General features: G+C 39.4%; 2 protein-coding genes across 2 annotated transcripts; both read right to left on the minus strand.

The window, feature by feature from the left end:
- Positions 1-5,224: 5,224 nt before the first annotated feature.
- Positions 5,225-10,162, minus strand: LOC113670134 (uncharacterized). Its single transcript, XM_027186226.2, has one exon. It carries the CDS (start codon positions 8,796-8,798, stop codon positions 5,526-5,528), a length of 3,273 nt encoding a protein of 1,090 aa, XP_027042027.2. The 5' UTR covers positions 8,799-10,162; the 3' UTR covers positions 5,225-5,525.
- A 2,223-nt stretch (positions 10,163-12,385) lies between these two features.
- LOC113670112 (uncharacterized) lies at positions 12,386-14,471 on the minus strand. Its single transcript, XM_027186208.2, has one exon. It carries the CDS (start codon positions 13,686-13,688, stop codon positions 12,567-12,569), a length of 1,122 nt encoding a protein of 373 aa, XP_027042009.2. The 5' UTR covers positions 13,689-14,471; the 3' UTR covers positions 12,386-12,566.
- Between the last annotated feature and the right edge of the window lie 507 nt (positions 14,472-14,978).

Below are 14,978 nucleotides of genomic sequence, written 5' to 3' on the forward strand. Positions count from 1 at the left end.
TTTCCTGCTGTTTTGTTTCTTTGCTTTCAGAAATGCTATCCTCACTGTCTGCATAAGGTAAGATCACGTGAGCACTTAAATGACTCCATTTACACGTATGAAAACAAATTAGTTGTTTTCACCACAATGAACAAACACATTGGCTGGAACAATTCTATCGCAGTGGAATCTCAGAGAGACCATTCGGAGTTAGGTAGAGAGTAAGAGATAAGAGTTGGGAAAAGGCCCAAACACTTGAGTCGGAAAAACTAGCTGCTGTGCTCGTTTGGCTTGCGACGTTGGCTTTTGTCCTGGGGCCAAATGAATCGAATTAGCCAGGAGTGGTGCATGAGTTCAACTAATTGCCATCCGCCAGGTCAGCCACTAGACCAATTTGTCTCCTTCCAATTGTAATTTTTTTAACCTTGTTATGTCTCATTTAAGTAAAATAGTCTGTAACTTTTGAGCTTTTTCAAATTCTCGGCCACTTCACACCGATTCAACTGAAATTTTTGCACGAAGTCATCGTTAAGGATCCAGACCAGGAAATAAATACTCAATAAAATTTCCAGCTATTTTTGCTTTGTAAAAATCGAGAAAGCGTGACATATCACCTGCCAAAATAGCGGATTGAGGGTGTTTTTTTAAAGATTTCTCGCTATCTCTCGACATATTTACAAGAGTCTACCCCTCTTATTTACTTTCACAAAACAAACGTCGGGAAATATAACAAGTAATTATAATGTCAAAGTTCACAGGTCGCTTTGACTTAACACGTCAGGGACAAGCTTCTAAATCTGACTCAACGATTCGTAAAATACTTTGAAAATACTTATTTTGACTAGAATAAAAGGAAATTCGTAAAATTTTCTTATATAATGGATATATTGTTCATTAGGTGCAGACATTGATCTCTCTCGGCAAAATTTTGGAGCTACTTCCAACGGTAGAAAATGGTCCCTTCATTTTAAATAAAAGGCAGTCCTATATCCTACAATCCTACTTGTCACGCCGTCGTCTAGATATCATGTAAATTAGATCACGTTTTCGAATGGGGCTCTACAAGGTTCATTGCTTTTTCTCATGTTTTGATATTTTAGCAGTATAATGAAAACCCTAACTTCCAGTACAACTCTTGGCAAATTGAGTTTTAATATCAAACGTGGCCGTAAAATGTGTATTTAATCCACTCGCATAGAGGGCATGGCCATATTCTAAATGTGGTTTCAAATAAACATTATCCTAGTTGGAATGCGTACGCAACCCATAATTGAGTCTATTGTAAGGTCTCCTTTGCTTTGAGAGAATATTCGTGAAGGTTCGTTTATCTATTTTCCTTTTGATTGCCTTACTGCCCTTATACTGATCTGCATTAATTTGAATCAATTCATCGTTCATCACTGAACTGTGTTTAAACCTCATTACACTTCTCTCAGAGTGATTGAGCGCGGCATCTCTGTAGATATTGATTTGGTCATTTGAAGTGACAAATCAATCACTCATCTTAAGAAACCAATTGCTAAGCTAAAGACGCGACAATATTTTGATAAAGAGCATATTCTATCAGGTATCCTCTGTAGTCTCTCCCGCAGCTGATCATTGGAATGTTATGCAACAGCTGCCATTTTTTATTTTTACAGCAGCGGAAGCCTGGGGAGAAATTTTTACCATGAGGGTGAGCGAAATTCAAAAGGAAGGAGACGGGTGGAGGTGGGATAATTGAAAAGAAAAAGTCTTCCCGCTTTCCTTGCCCCCTCCCCCTACTGTACACTCTAACTTTAACTCAAACATAGCCGGCATCGCCCAGAATGCTATTGTCTTTCGCCACATGTACTTACAGTGTCCAAATTTTTTAATACGCGGCATAATAATTTGCATATCCAGAACTAGTCAGCTATGATTGGTCAACAGATTTTACTTTGGGAATACTCGAGTCTCTTTGGAGATTTTGACTCCTGTCAATCAAACTGTTGGATGTGTCAACTGAAATCCCAAGATGCGATAATGTTAACAATAGCATCTAATTAAAGGCGGGCTGCGCTCTTTACAAATCACTTAAATGGTCACTGAAATTCGTGTGCAGCGATATATTTTAATTTTACACTATGGACCGTCATCAAAACGTTATCTGCGTGAGCTGAAATAGTTTTCTATATAGAATACGGAGTTCTAAATGTGTTGCTCTGATAACGAGCGCGATGCGGACGTTAATCGCTCGTTTTTCACATACTTTCCTGATGTTTTAGTTGACTCGATGGATTTCGAATAGTCCGAAATATTTTTATTCCCCTGAGGTACTTTAAAAACATTGCAAGAGCAAGCCTGTTGCGCGGGTCACTCACTCGCACTTCACAATTTCGCTCTTATACACTGCGACAGGTAAACGCAGTTCAGATCCAGAGTTTTCCGAGTTTTAAAAACAATGTAATGTTTTTTTTGTAGCCTAGGGAAGAGTGAAGTAAATGTATAATTCAGCTCTTTGAAGTCGAAACCACAAAATTAAATACTTAAAAAGGAGAAAAGGGGTTAATTCTGAAGAAACTGTGGTGCTGCGTCGGTGGGGAAGTGGACTGATTTGAAGTTGATAAATTTTAGGTAAAGTGGCCACCACGGATTAACCATTCATCATGGAGAATCGAAAAAGGAGATATTAACTTTGTTGAACCCTTTTGGAATAATTAAAATTTCATCACCTTCAACTTCAATTCTCAGCTTCTTACATTCTTCTGCCAGCTCCTCTTTTCCTTTCTTTAGCTCCTCGATGATGCCCTGGGGACTTTAGAAAATCTCGTCCGGGTGAAGAGCAATCTTAGCCCAATACTGGCTTCGGAAGTTTTTGCGCTAAGCGCCATTTGTTTCCGAGGTGGCTCTCTTCATTACGTGGTAAACTCTTCCTTCCACCGCAGTCCCAACACGCACTTCGCTCAACGAGTTCAGTTTATAACCGATGGAGGCTAAACCATCTTGAAGGGCATGGAAGATTCGAGTCAAGTCCATTTTAAATTCCCGCCGTTTCCAAAGAGCCTCGCCGTTAATATGTAGATAGAATAGAGGATCGTAGCCATTTACTAAAGGTGTAGACATGTGAATGAAGGCAGGGTTGATCGGGGATTCTGTGAGCTCTAAAGAGAGCTCCCGATGAACGCGCTGCATTTCTTGCACGGAAAACATTTCGATATCTGGACGGTATGAAGCACAATTGTGTTCTAATGATACGGTGTGTCAACAGAGATGTTTATAACTCTTTTCAATTTAAATTTGGCGCACTCATGTCACACAGCTTCTTGATAATGCTTCATTAGGCGAAAGTGCGTCATATTGTCTACAGAGGCGGGAAAAAAACTCTCTTGGGAGTCTAAAGAGAACAACTTTCAAGGGCTTTTAGGACATTTCGGTGTAGCTTTCGGAGATGGTCCTTTTCATGACACTTGTGGCCATCGTATTAACGCGAAATTCCGCCAAATCTTAGTTGATATATCAAACTTACTTACCAAAGGGTACTTAAGTCACAAAGTACTTTTGTGGAGAAAAAAATCAACCTGAATACTAATCAGTTCATATTAGGCATTGGGCCGTTTTCGGCCATTTTCTTTATTGTTTCGCGTGTTTTCAATTACGAGAATTCAAATTTAGTGCTATTGCCGACGCAAAAGGTTCCGATGTGTCGCAGCATTCTGGGCGATGTCGAATAAACGAACACGGCTCAGATAAGAAACCTGCACTACAAGTTAGTGAAACCTCTCATTGATTCCTAAAAGCCCTTTTAAGGCTTAAAAATGGGTATAATTTTATCCTGTGTTCTTATTGAATAAGTTTGGGTAAAATTATCACTAAGGGGCGTGTTGACACATGACATATTGAAGAAGGTAAATGTAAAGGTGAAAGTCAAGGGAAGTCAGAAGCTCCTCTAGCCCCATAGCAATGGAGTTTTGTTTCTCAAATTGGCATCAACGATCCTTCAACCTCATCCTTACTAGTCTTTCTTTCACCTTTAACATTTTTTAGTGTCAGGAGCCCAGGGGTGTTGGGAGAATTCCCTGAACTGATGAAGTCAGTTTTCCAGTGATTTTGGCTTGGTTTGTCACCCAGGTTGTCTTTTCTGATGCAGATCTTTGTGAGACTGTCAATGATAGATTCATTTTCAGAGAATTTATCACAAAGCCCAGATATCCCATGGAATACGAAGGATTTAATACATTTATTACAAATCTAAATCGCCGTGGAAACCACTTCTTCTCCGTCTTCTCGGGGCCGGATTGAGCACAATTATGTCTTTTAATAAGCCACGACTAGCTTTAGCAGCTTTTCGATTCAAATAGGGGCTAGAGCCAAGCCAACTGAACTGATACCGTTTGCTTTTTTAACATTAATTCTAGATGGCTCGCGCTTTTGAAGAGATTTGTTTAGAGTTAATGCTTGGTTAGGGGAGGGGTAGGTGAACAATACCTCAGATACTGACCCAAGGTTTCTGATACACAAAATTCGATAAAACAGTTACCAAAGCAATATAAATTTGAAAAAGAAAGAACTCCGTCAATCAAGTTTCTAATAACTATTACCACAAGTGCAGCAATTGCCGAATGGTTCGATGTTCTTAATGGTTATGGAAACGAGTGGGGTCCAATTTGGCCTGCAATCATTAAGGGTATCAACATGGATGGAACAAATTTCCGAAGACGATATGGGTTTCATACATATGATGATAATTTAAATACCACAGGAAAAATCCTTACGTGCGCTGTTTTCAGATATTGACATTTTTTTAAACAAGTCACTGGTCGGCCGAGTGGTAACTGAAACGAAAAAGTACTTGAGTATTTTTCACGTACAGTAGTGAGTGCTCAATTTGCATAAATGAAACGGTCCGAGGTCCATACAAAATTTTTTTGAAATTTCTTGAACATCTTGAACATCAGAGCGCCATAGTCGAACGCAATTAGTCTATGATTGCTAATAGCTATGCACACACTTATGAGTAAGCTGAAAAACCCCTATTAAGTTTTCTGGTTTGGTGGAAGATTAAAGAGGTCTGGATGTTTTCATTACATGGTGATCATATTCAAAACTTATCGCCAGGTGTGAAATTATATGGGGGAAATCATATGGGGGAATCAAGTTTGGCTCTTCCCTTCCCTTTTGAAAGATGTATATGCATTACGTTGCTTCAGCAACATTACTTAAACGACAACGAAAAAAAATCGACTATCGATTTGAATTTTTTGATTTGCAGAACACAGACCTTAGAGCAGAGGATAATTTTTAATTTTGTTCTTCCAGATAATGATGTTGGCGAAGATTATCATCTATTCAATAAAACGACTTCTTTCGAAAAAGCACAAACACTCAATCGCTTAAGCAAAGCCAACTGTCATAATATGGATTGAAAACTAGCAAACAATGGTTACACCAAAACTTTCGTTAATTAGTCGACCCTTGAAAATTAGTCACAAATTCTTCAGACTTTGTTAACCTGTACAATTAATCTGCATGTAACGATCAGACCACTAAATTTTGAATTTGTAAATTTATGGCCTTGATTGAAGAAGTCACAAAGTTGTTTTGAGGAGTACTGGCATGTGTCCTTTTGACATTTCTTTAATTTCAAGGAATTCCCGAATGCGTTCTGTTGTGTACCGTGTTACGTCGGTGCCGCATTCAATAAGTAGAATGGCACATTTGAAATGAGCTTTTTTGAGTGCCGAATGAATGGGTGGAAAGCCATCTTGGTCTAAGATATTCACCATGGCGCCATATTGGATGAGTGTATGAATGCTTTCAAGATCTCCGGCGACTGCTGCCTTGTGCAATAACGAGCGACCACTTGGACTCAGCTGATTGACATCTATTCTCTCCCTTTCGATGACTTCTTTCACTTCAGCGGCTGAATTCTCACCAATCGCGCTAAGGAGCATGGCTAAAGGGGAAAAGCTGATTTTTCGGTCTCGCTGCTTACTTTCAGAGGTTTGATCTCCGATTTTTCCTACTGGGTGGAATCGATTGTTATTAGCATCGCTTCGAGTTTTGTTATCGTGGGAAGACTTTGATTCCAATGTGCCAAAAAAGTGTTTTCGAAGCCTTAAGATAACTCTCACCAACATTGGCACGTTTCTGTTTTCTTTCTTTTGAAGACGACCATGGAAAATGTCCATCTCTCCTTGCTCTTCATCTAGAAAGTATTTCACCTGAGGCTTTTTGTACAGAGCTGCAGACTCTCTGCGCGCCTTCAAGACACAAATAGAAATAGCTTTCAATTCCTCCCTGAAGTCTTCAGCCGAAGGTATTCCTGTTTGACACTCGCACCGATACAAACATCCACAGACACTGTCATTCATAGAGAGCTCGCTTGTGTCCAAACTTGAGGTTGGTGATGAAACTCTAACTTGGCCAAGTGTGAATTCTTTTGATGGAGAAATATCCTGTACGAGTTGTTCATGGAGAGATGGAGCACGAACAGAGCGTGGTAACGGAGAGAGCCTGAAACCGCGCACACAGGGCTCACTGTCTGATGAAGAGTCACTATCTCTTTGGTATGATCTGGTGGAAGATAACTGTTTTATGGTGCTCAAGGAATGTTGAGGCTTTCGAGCAATTATTTTCATTTTATCATATTCACGTTCACGAGAGGCCGAGTTATTGCGGATTTTCCAGGGGTAGACTCCTTCGTTGGTGGAACTGACACTTGTAATAGAAGAGAAACAGCTGTCTGATTCTGACACATCGTTGATTGCGGTGTGGTTTTTGGATGACGTTTGGTTAACCGAAATTGGATCTAGTGCTGAGTCAAAAAACACGTCGTCACTTAAAACTGACATTAGCGGCTCAGAAAATCTGCTTTCTGTATCAAAACGATCTTTTGATTGTGTTCCATCAACATATGACTTTCCGTCTGTCTCGAAGTGGTTCTGGGGAAACATGTGTCCTAAATGCGCGCGTGGTCCTGGCGCTAGATTACGAATACGTTCTTTAACAACTTGTTCATAACTAGGGGGTAATGGGTACATGTTAGTCTTTGCTTCGTGCTCAGCGGTCCTATTAATGTTATCAGTGTTAATTGAATTGTAATCATTGCTATATCCGACAATGCAATAAGCTTGATCATCAAACTGTGAAATATGGCCATCAACCTCTTGCTGTAAGGGCTTTGTTCTGTTTACTCGATTCAGCGCCTCCCTTGAAGTGTCGCCGTAGTTGTTGACACTTCTCGGAATGTCTTGGATGTGTGTATTACTTCTTGTGCTTTCGTTTTGTTTATCGGCTCCATTGTTTGTTGAATGAGTCTCAGCGTCAAATTGTTTTCGAGCACAATAAGAATGCTCGTGTCTTTGTTCATCTTGAGGGCCACCTATTTGCATTTCAATCAACTTATTACTCGCAGTAGCGTCGCAATTAAATTCGTTCTGTTGAAGTCGGCGGTTTCCGAACGGAAATGGCTCCACTTGTCGAGGTAAATAAACATCCATTTCGAACTTTTTGTTCTTCGCAGGCAGAGAATAAACTGCCATTGCTTGCTTCCTGTCCGGATCAACGTTCTCCGATGATGACTGTCCAAATCCTTCGACGTAATTTGCATTTGATGTGTCAAGATTGTTTTGAGAAAACAAAGAAGCTCGTCCTACAACGTCAACAAAATCGCAATTTTTATGGTCAACCTCAGATGACTCTGGATCAATGTAAATCACGTTATAAGAAGGTTTATTTTCCTTTTCCGAGTTGCGAGCATCGATTTCAGTTGTAAAATCAATTGAGCTTTGTTTGTAATTCGCTTTGTAACAGTCAGTTGACTCTGAAGGGTGATTGTAAATCTGATCAAATGTTATCTCATTGAAAGAATAACTTGATTGAGTTGTTGATTCTTTGAACAAAGGCCTCAATAGCTCCACTTCAGCCCTCTTCTCCTCGATTTCGTCAGCTGAAAAATTGCTCTTAAATTTCGCTGAATTGTGAAATTGTAGAGTATTCTGTTCGTCAACATTTTGTTTTGAGTCCCTATGATTAGAGCTAACAACTTGAGGTAACCCTTGGGCCGTTGCTATGCCAATCGTAAGGCCATATTTACAGCTTGAATTCCGTGTACTGAAGTTGCCATTTGATAAGGTTAAGTTTTCCTCCTCATCGTGGTCAGTGTCAAAAGCGCCCCCTACATTACTTTTGTCTTCAAATTGATCGTCGGCAATGCAATGTGATCCTCTTGAGCTAAGTAAACAATTTCCTGAAGGAATTATCTCTGAAACACGTACATTCCACTGAGTACACATTTGTTTTTCGCTTTTATCAAATCTGCTTTGACTTGGTGGCGTTGTTACCTGATTTGCAAACGATTTTGGGGTATCACAAACATTCAAATCCTTCGCATTTACATCTAGCTTTTCCTTTGAGGCGCCGTCTTTGTCACCGTTCAGCGCATCGTCAGAGGTGGTATATTTACTAGCATTGTCATCCATTTCTGACCATCTGAAAGTTTGTTTTTCCGTTGAAATTGAACAAGAGTCATTGTCTTTGTAGCTGCCGACGGGTATAATAAGATACGAAGTGCTGCGTTCGGGTTCATTTTCTGAAACCACACAGTATGTACCATCTAGGTGAGAACTGTTATGTTCATCGTCGCTGGACACCGCTTCGGAACAACTTGAACCGGACAAATTTCTCCGCTCAAATTTCTTAGACGCTGACACTGAACCGGCGAATGAGCTGTCTTCCTGTAGTAAGCTTGCAGCTAAGTCTCTTTGTATAGACATACTTGATTCAAGCTTCCTCTCTAACGTGTCGATTTTCCAGGAAAGGAAGTGCAACTCGTCGAGAATCTTTTCGTCACTGGCCATCTTTCGCGTGGGAATGAGATAACTCTGCAATCCACAAATACTCAAACCAGCCTATAGATATTCATCTTCACATAAAGTGATCGTCTTTCGATAACCTAAACTCTAAAGGTAAACGATCTTTTTCGCTGTACCAGATGCGCATTTCTCAAGGTAGTGTGGCATTATTTCCAGTCCACATCTATGACTGCGATTGCTGAAGTCAGAAAGACCATAGTGGACGCTGGCTTTGATCCTCATGGGACACATACAGCCCTCTCATTGTGACGACCACAGTCATGCGCGGTGATGTGAAATAGATTAGCGCTGAAAGAAAGGAACGCGTAAATTGAACTACAAAAGGCATTTACACATACCCGATTGTGGTGTTAAGCTGGTCTTTCCCTCTCGTCTAGAGTTCCTTTTGTCAATTCTAGCATGTTTTAATATGAGATGTATTATCGGAAAGCTGTATTTTCCTTTAGAGTGGCTTCATGTTGCTATCGATTGTCGACATTCAAAGGTTTAAAATAATCCTCGTCCATCGTCACCTACTTGTGAAGTATAAACCGGCTACGAAACCAACGTGACTGCTTCAAAACACTGTTCTGTAAAATAGACAAAACAGTAGTTAATGGATTATTAGGGAAATGAAGTTTCAAGAAGTTGTTCAGTTATTCACCATTTATCCGTAGCGAGAGACCGAGTGACAGGAAATTGATTTAAAACTTGCATGAAACAACCTTCACTCCCGCCCGGAAAAAATCGATAGTCTAGATAGAATTTATTGTTATTAGTAGCTCAAAGATATCTCCTACTCCTCTCATTGCGCTTCTTTTAAAAAGGTTAAAAGCTGCTAAATACCGCGGTCGCGCACCATGTGTGGTCGAACGTTAGATGTCCGTAAATCGAATTAAAGCAAAATATTCCAAAATTGAAAAGATAAAATTTGACTGTAATCAGGCGTCGATATCGTAACCTGGGATAGTCCAAAAAGATAACTCCTGAATCGACGAATCGCACAAGATACTATGAGCTCAGATTTACGAGGTATGTAATAGTAAGGTGTGACTCAGTAGACCGTTACACAAGGTTATCTGAATGGTTGACTAACGGCACTGCTTGTGGAATCTTTGACTGTATTCGGTGACGTCTGCATTAATGTAGCTCTGCTAGTTATCACTCATCGAAACAACGTACGAACAGTCCTTTGAGCCGAATAATACCAAGTGTTTAAAACCACGAATCTCGTAATAACTATAACATCTGTGATCAAATCTACTTTTTGCCACGCATTATTTTTAGTTAGCTGACTTAAGGAAAAGGAAGACAAAATTCATTGAAGACAGTTCCGGAATGTCGTTATCTTACACCACACTGTAAACCGCAGATTAACTGCTAAAAACACGAAAAGAGCATCTGGTAAGATTAACATTAGGGAATGATAATGAGGTCACGAAAAAACGTGTGTGATGCAAATATCTCATTTAGAAGCCGTAAGAACATTTTAAGTCCTAAGATATCTTTTTAGCCTGGTACAACCCCTCGTTTGCTTGACCGTTCACGTTTAATGCAAAGGCCACTGTCTCCTATGGTGACTCTTTGCTAATGACACACTTTCTAAATGATACTCCCCGTACTGAAATTTAGGCCTTTCATTTGCAGTTTGCATTTATAACGAGCTTTTAATTGGGTCAAAGTCGTTTTTTTTTAATCTATCCATCCACTTGCTTATAGCTTGAGACCCTTAAGATCTAAAACGAGCCCGATCAAGAGTGTAACAGACTAGCCAACAAGCTCACCGAAGAATTAGCCTGCGCGAGCCTGCTCTGTCCAGGCGACAATCGTGGCAATTTGCTCTCAGCCTAACAGAAAGAATGAGTTTGCAAAAATGGAGCAGCGGCAGAAACAAGGTCCTGCTACCTAATGTCTATTTTAAATTTTTACCTTTCATCTTAATTATACCATAATTATATAATTATGGTATATGTTATTCTTTCTTTCAAGTTGGAGTCTACTGTCTAATGATGCATAACCGCAAAGAGAATGAGCACTATGAAGCCTCACAAGGAAACAAGTTTCTCAGTGCGCATTCCACCAACAAAATGAGCTCAAATCTCAAGTTCTGGTAATCAAACTCGTCAAAGAATCGAAAGCTCTCTACTTTACGGTTCGTTGGAGCTTATCTCAGTAGGTAAAATGTACGGCACTTCAGAACAAGGACTGCCCGGAAACCATCTCAATATAATCTCGTGTATTTCACAGTTAGCACCTTGACTACAATCCTCAACATTTGTTCTATTTGGAAGGAAAGAAAAACTAGGGTGACGACATTTCACCGCCAGTTTCTCGACCTACCAGAGGAGAATGTTTACCATTATGACAACTTATTCATTAACTCATATCGTTGTTGTCATATCAGATGATTCAAATGTATGCGCCAAATATTCAAATATTCAGAACTGGTTTATCAAATTTCACTTCGACTTTTGATAGCTTGCGAATTCAGTCACTTTGTTTTCGCCGCTTAGATACTTATAAATAAGAGCTGGACTGACGGTCAATAATGAATTAATTACACTTCATGCAAGGTTATGCACGGCTAGTTGTGCGTTAATTAAGGAGTTTGTACTATTTCCTTACAGACATCACCTAATTATCAGCCAAACGAAAGACCATGATTAGGTCGAAGGCCATTGTAGGTAACTTAGCCGTGTATCTAATCCAATAGGGAATGGAAATTCAAAATATGCAAGATGACACCGGATAATCAAAAGCAATGTACATACTTTAATCTTAAACCGTCCACTGAGACAATCATTAGCACATTGCTAAAAATTCTCAAAATATCGCGAATATCATTCGAATAATCCAATATACTCCTTTGTTTTCGTCTTGTATGAATAAATATCCTATTTTTGACGATAAACCAAGAGCTTATCCGCCAAAAAAAAAAATGAAATTACTCGACTTTGCTGCATGGTCTTTCGTCTGTTATATTTTCAGTCTCAAATTAAGAGACGACAAACGCTTGCTACTTAGTTGCCAATTGCTATATGATTATAGATTCATTTCAACTGGAAATTAAATCAGTATTTCTTGTACCTATATTAAGTGTTCCAATATTCATTTTAATACCAAAACACATTTAAATTTTCTATCTTTGAAACCGCTTTCATGCAGAGAAAGTTTGTTTCCCGTTATTAATTAAAATCAATTTTGCAAGCCTAGTCTTATTGACACTGGCTCGTCGGAGCTGACACAGTTATTAAAATGGTTAGGTATGGATTGAGAAACTGTACCCTTGCCATTCAGTCGTGGTACACGTTCATCAAAATTGAAAGTTAAAGGTAATTGTTGAAAATTTCTTTTATAAAATTAATTCACCGGCAACTGATCAAATATTGAGAAAAAATGATAATGTCAAAAACAATAATAAAAAATATATATGTTAATATCTAAAAAAAGGCACACGTGTTGATTTTAAGATCAATTGTTTCTTTCGAAAGAAAATTAGAATGCAGAATATATTCATGCTCAGGAGTGTAAACAATAGGCACGTTAAAGGAACAATCGTTTACTTTGCCAAAATTTGTCATTATAATATATTGTTTTCGTATAATACATCTTTATTTTCAGGAAGAAAATAACAATAAAATACAGTCGAAAACCCGAAAACATGCATTAGTAGTTTCTTTTTTTATCAACCAATAAAACGGCTTTGACGCTATTGTAAATCAAAAAACCGAGCGGCAATTTTGAGCTACCCCAGGAGTGCGAATATCGTTCTTGTTAAACATTGGCCTCGAAAGATCGATAACAGCTCTTCGACAAAGTCTGAACGTTTTCATAATCCTGTACTCGTTGGTTTGTGTACTCTGCTACGCTAGCTCCTGACTCGATTAAAAGCACAATACACTCAAACTGGCGCATTGAAATCGCCAGATTTATAGCTGGGCGATTTGAGGAGTCTCTCAAATTCACATCAGCCGAATGACTCAGTAGGACTCGAACACATTCAACAGCTCCGCGCTGTACTGCTCGATGAAGCGGGGGAAGTCCGCGTGCATTTCTACTTAAATTGACATCAGTCTTGTAGATCCTTATTATTTCAATTAATTCCTTCGACGCATTTTCCTCGATAGCAGAAAACAAAAGAACATCAGCGGGAAAGGAAACTTTTTTCGATCCCCGATCAACATCGCGTTTACTGGTTCGGAAACCATTACACAGAGATAATTGCTTTTGTCTACAATTCAAAATACACTTATAAAATTTCTTAGGAGTTGACGTCCATTCTCTTTCTATTTCCTTCTTTTCTCTGGAGAAGAATTCAATTTTGTGTTTGGCTTTGAAGCTCGTTAGTTTATCGATGTCATTGAACCATTTTCCTGCAGTTGCACTCGTATCGTCTGAGCCATCTAGGATTTTTCTCACGTCGTTTTCTTGTCCATTCGTGTGTGACCTAGCAAGTGAAACCTTAGAACAATCGTCTTTAACTGAATTATTCAACCGGTGCTTAAAATTAGGTGAACCGTTGCCTTTTCGACGAAAGCATAGTTTCTCGCTCACCACAACAGGCATGTTCAATGGTAGAGTGATGGTTTGTGTTCCTTTAGTTTTATGCGCTGGAAGAGATGTGTATTCAATTCCTTCCTCAAGATAGTCCGATTGACGAACCAAGTCGGCGTCGAACTGCTTCAGCTGAAATTTCAGAGTTGATAAATACGGTGGCATTGTTGTCCTGTCGTCGCTATCTAAGTCTTTAGAGTTCACGTCTCCCTCTGGCGGAGTATTCCCTGACTTGTGATGAATCGTAGGTTCCACTTTTATTGTTCTGGTTCTGCCTTTGAGGAGCGGCATTCCAATATTAGTTTTCTTTCCCTCGATATAGCATTCATAGTTGACAATCATCAAATTGTAATAAATGTAAAAACCAGAAACGCATTATTCAAATGTAGCTGCAAATGATCCTGAGGATCTGTCAGTTTCCATTTACTTAAAACTTCTGTAATCACTGACCGGCTGCATTTGCTGTTCCTTCCTTCAGTCCGAAGTCTTTCGATATTTCACACATAGATATCAAGTTCCTAAATTTCATAATGTACGTAAATAGACTTCCTGTCTTGTCACTACAGCTCAACTGATCAAAATGTCACGTTAACCGGCCTTCAGTGGACTTCTTACCAGCTTATGTTCGCCATTCTGTTATCCTACTTGAAATATGCAAACAACATAAATCACGAGTGCAGCAGGTTATATTGTAAATTAATGATATTTCCCAAGGGATGAGTTGTCATTCAACAATTAACATAAATGTCAATAATATAAGAACACTGACGGTTTAGTTTGAGGGAGCAGGCCCGCACACTTCTGACTTGTGTTTAACTTAAACCGAATGCGCAAGATATGTGAAAGTTTTTATTCATCCAGGTGTTTTGATGCGGTTACTATCAATCGCTTTTTCTTGTGGTTGCTCCGTGACAATTAGTTGAAAATGGATGGAGTGACCAGTGTGCGTGATTAACACTTTGGGCGTGTTGGATGACGTTATTTAGTTGTCGATAGGCGTGACAGCTGTGGCAGCTTTTCGGTGGAAAGTTTCCGAAATTTTTGTGGCGGAAATCGGTTTTTTTCGGTTGAATAACAGGTCGACTCGAATTTATCTCGAAGCGCTGGAAACTAATAAAGAACTCATTGTTATCTTCCAGTGAAACCACGCGAGACGAGAATGCCACGTGCGCGATGGTCACGTACGAACTTTCAAGTAGTGAGAGCGTGGTGACAAGAAAGGTGTCAATGAGGTCATAATGACGGGGATAATAAGGCTGAAAATACCACATGCTGGCAGCGGGTACGAAAGTAAGATTTGTTTTTTTCGTCTAAGAAATTAAGAAGCAAACAACTCACACCGGGAGGAACCGCACGGAAAAAAATGAATTTTTCTTATCGCCCTACAGACTTGTCTATCACTAAGTAGTTGAATGGATGATATTCAAGATTGTCGATTGGCCGCAAATCGTAGAGGCTGTCTGACGGATTTGCAGTCCGCCTAGGGCTACAACAATTTGGAAAACTCAGTGACATTTGGAAAGCAATGTTTTTCACTTGCCGCGAGTGTGAGTTGCAACACCTGCATATCAATACTCGGGAAATGAATTCGAGCTGTTCTCAACAGGCAGTATCAATCTGTGGTATTAAACT

Source organism: Pocillopora damicornis, chromosome 2 (assembly GCF_964200805.1).
Source record: "Pocillopora damicornis chromosome 2, jaPocDami1.2, whole genome shotgun sequence".
In the NCBI taxonomy this organism is placed as follows: Eukaryota; Metazoa; Cnidaria; class Anthozoa; order Scleractinia; family Pocilloporidae; genus Pocillopora; species Pocillopora damicornis.

Bases quoted from the DNA above. Each gene is read 5' to 3' on its own strand.
- LOC113670134 (XM_027186226.2), bottom strand. From the start codon at position 8,798: ATGGCCAGTGACGAAAAGATTCTCGACGAGTTGCACTTCCTTTCCTGG.
- LOC113670112 (XM_027186208.2), bottom strand. From the start codon at position 13,688: ATGATTGTCAACTATGAATGCTATATCGAGGGAAAGAAAACTAATATT.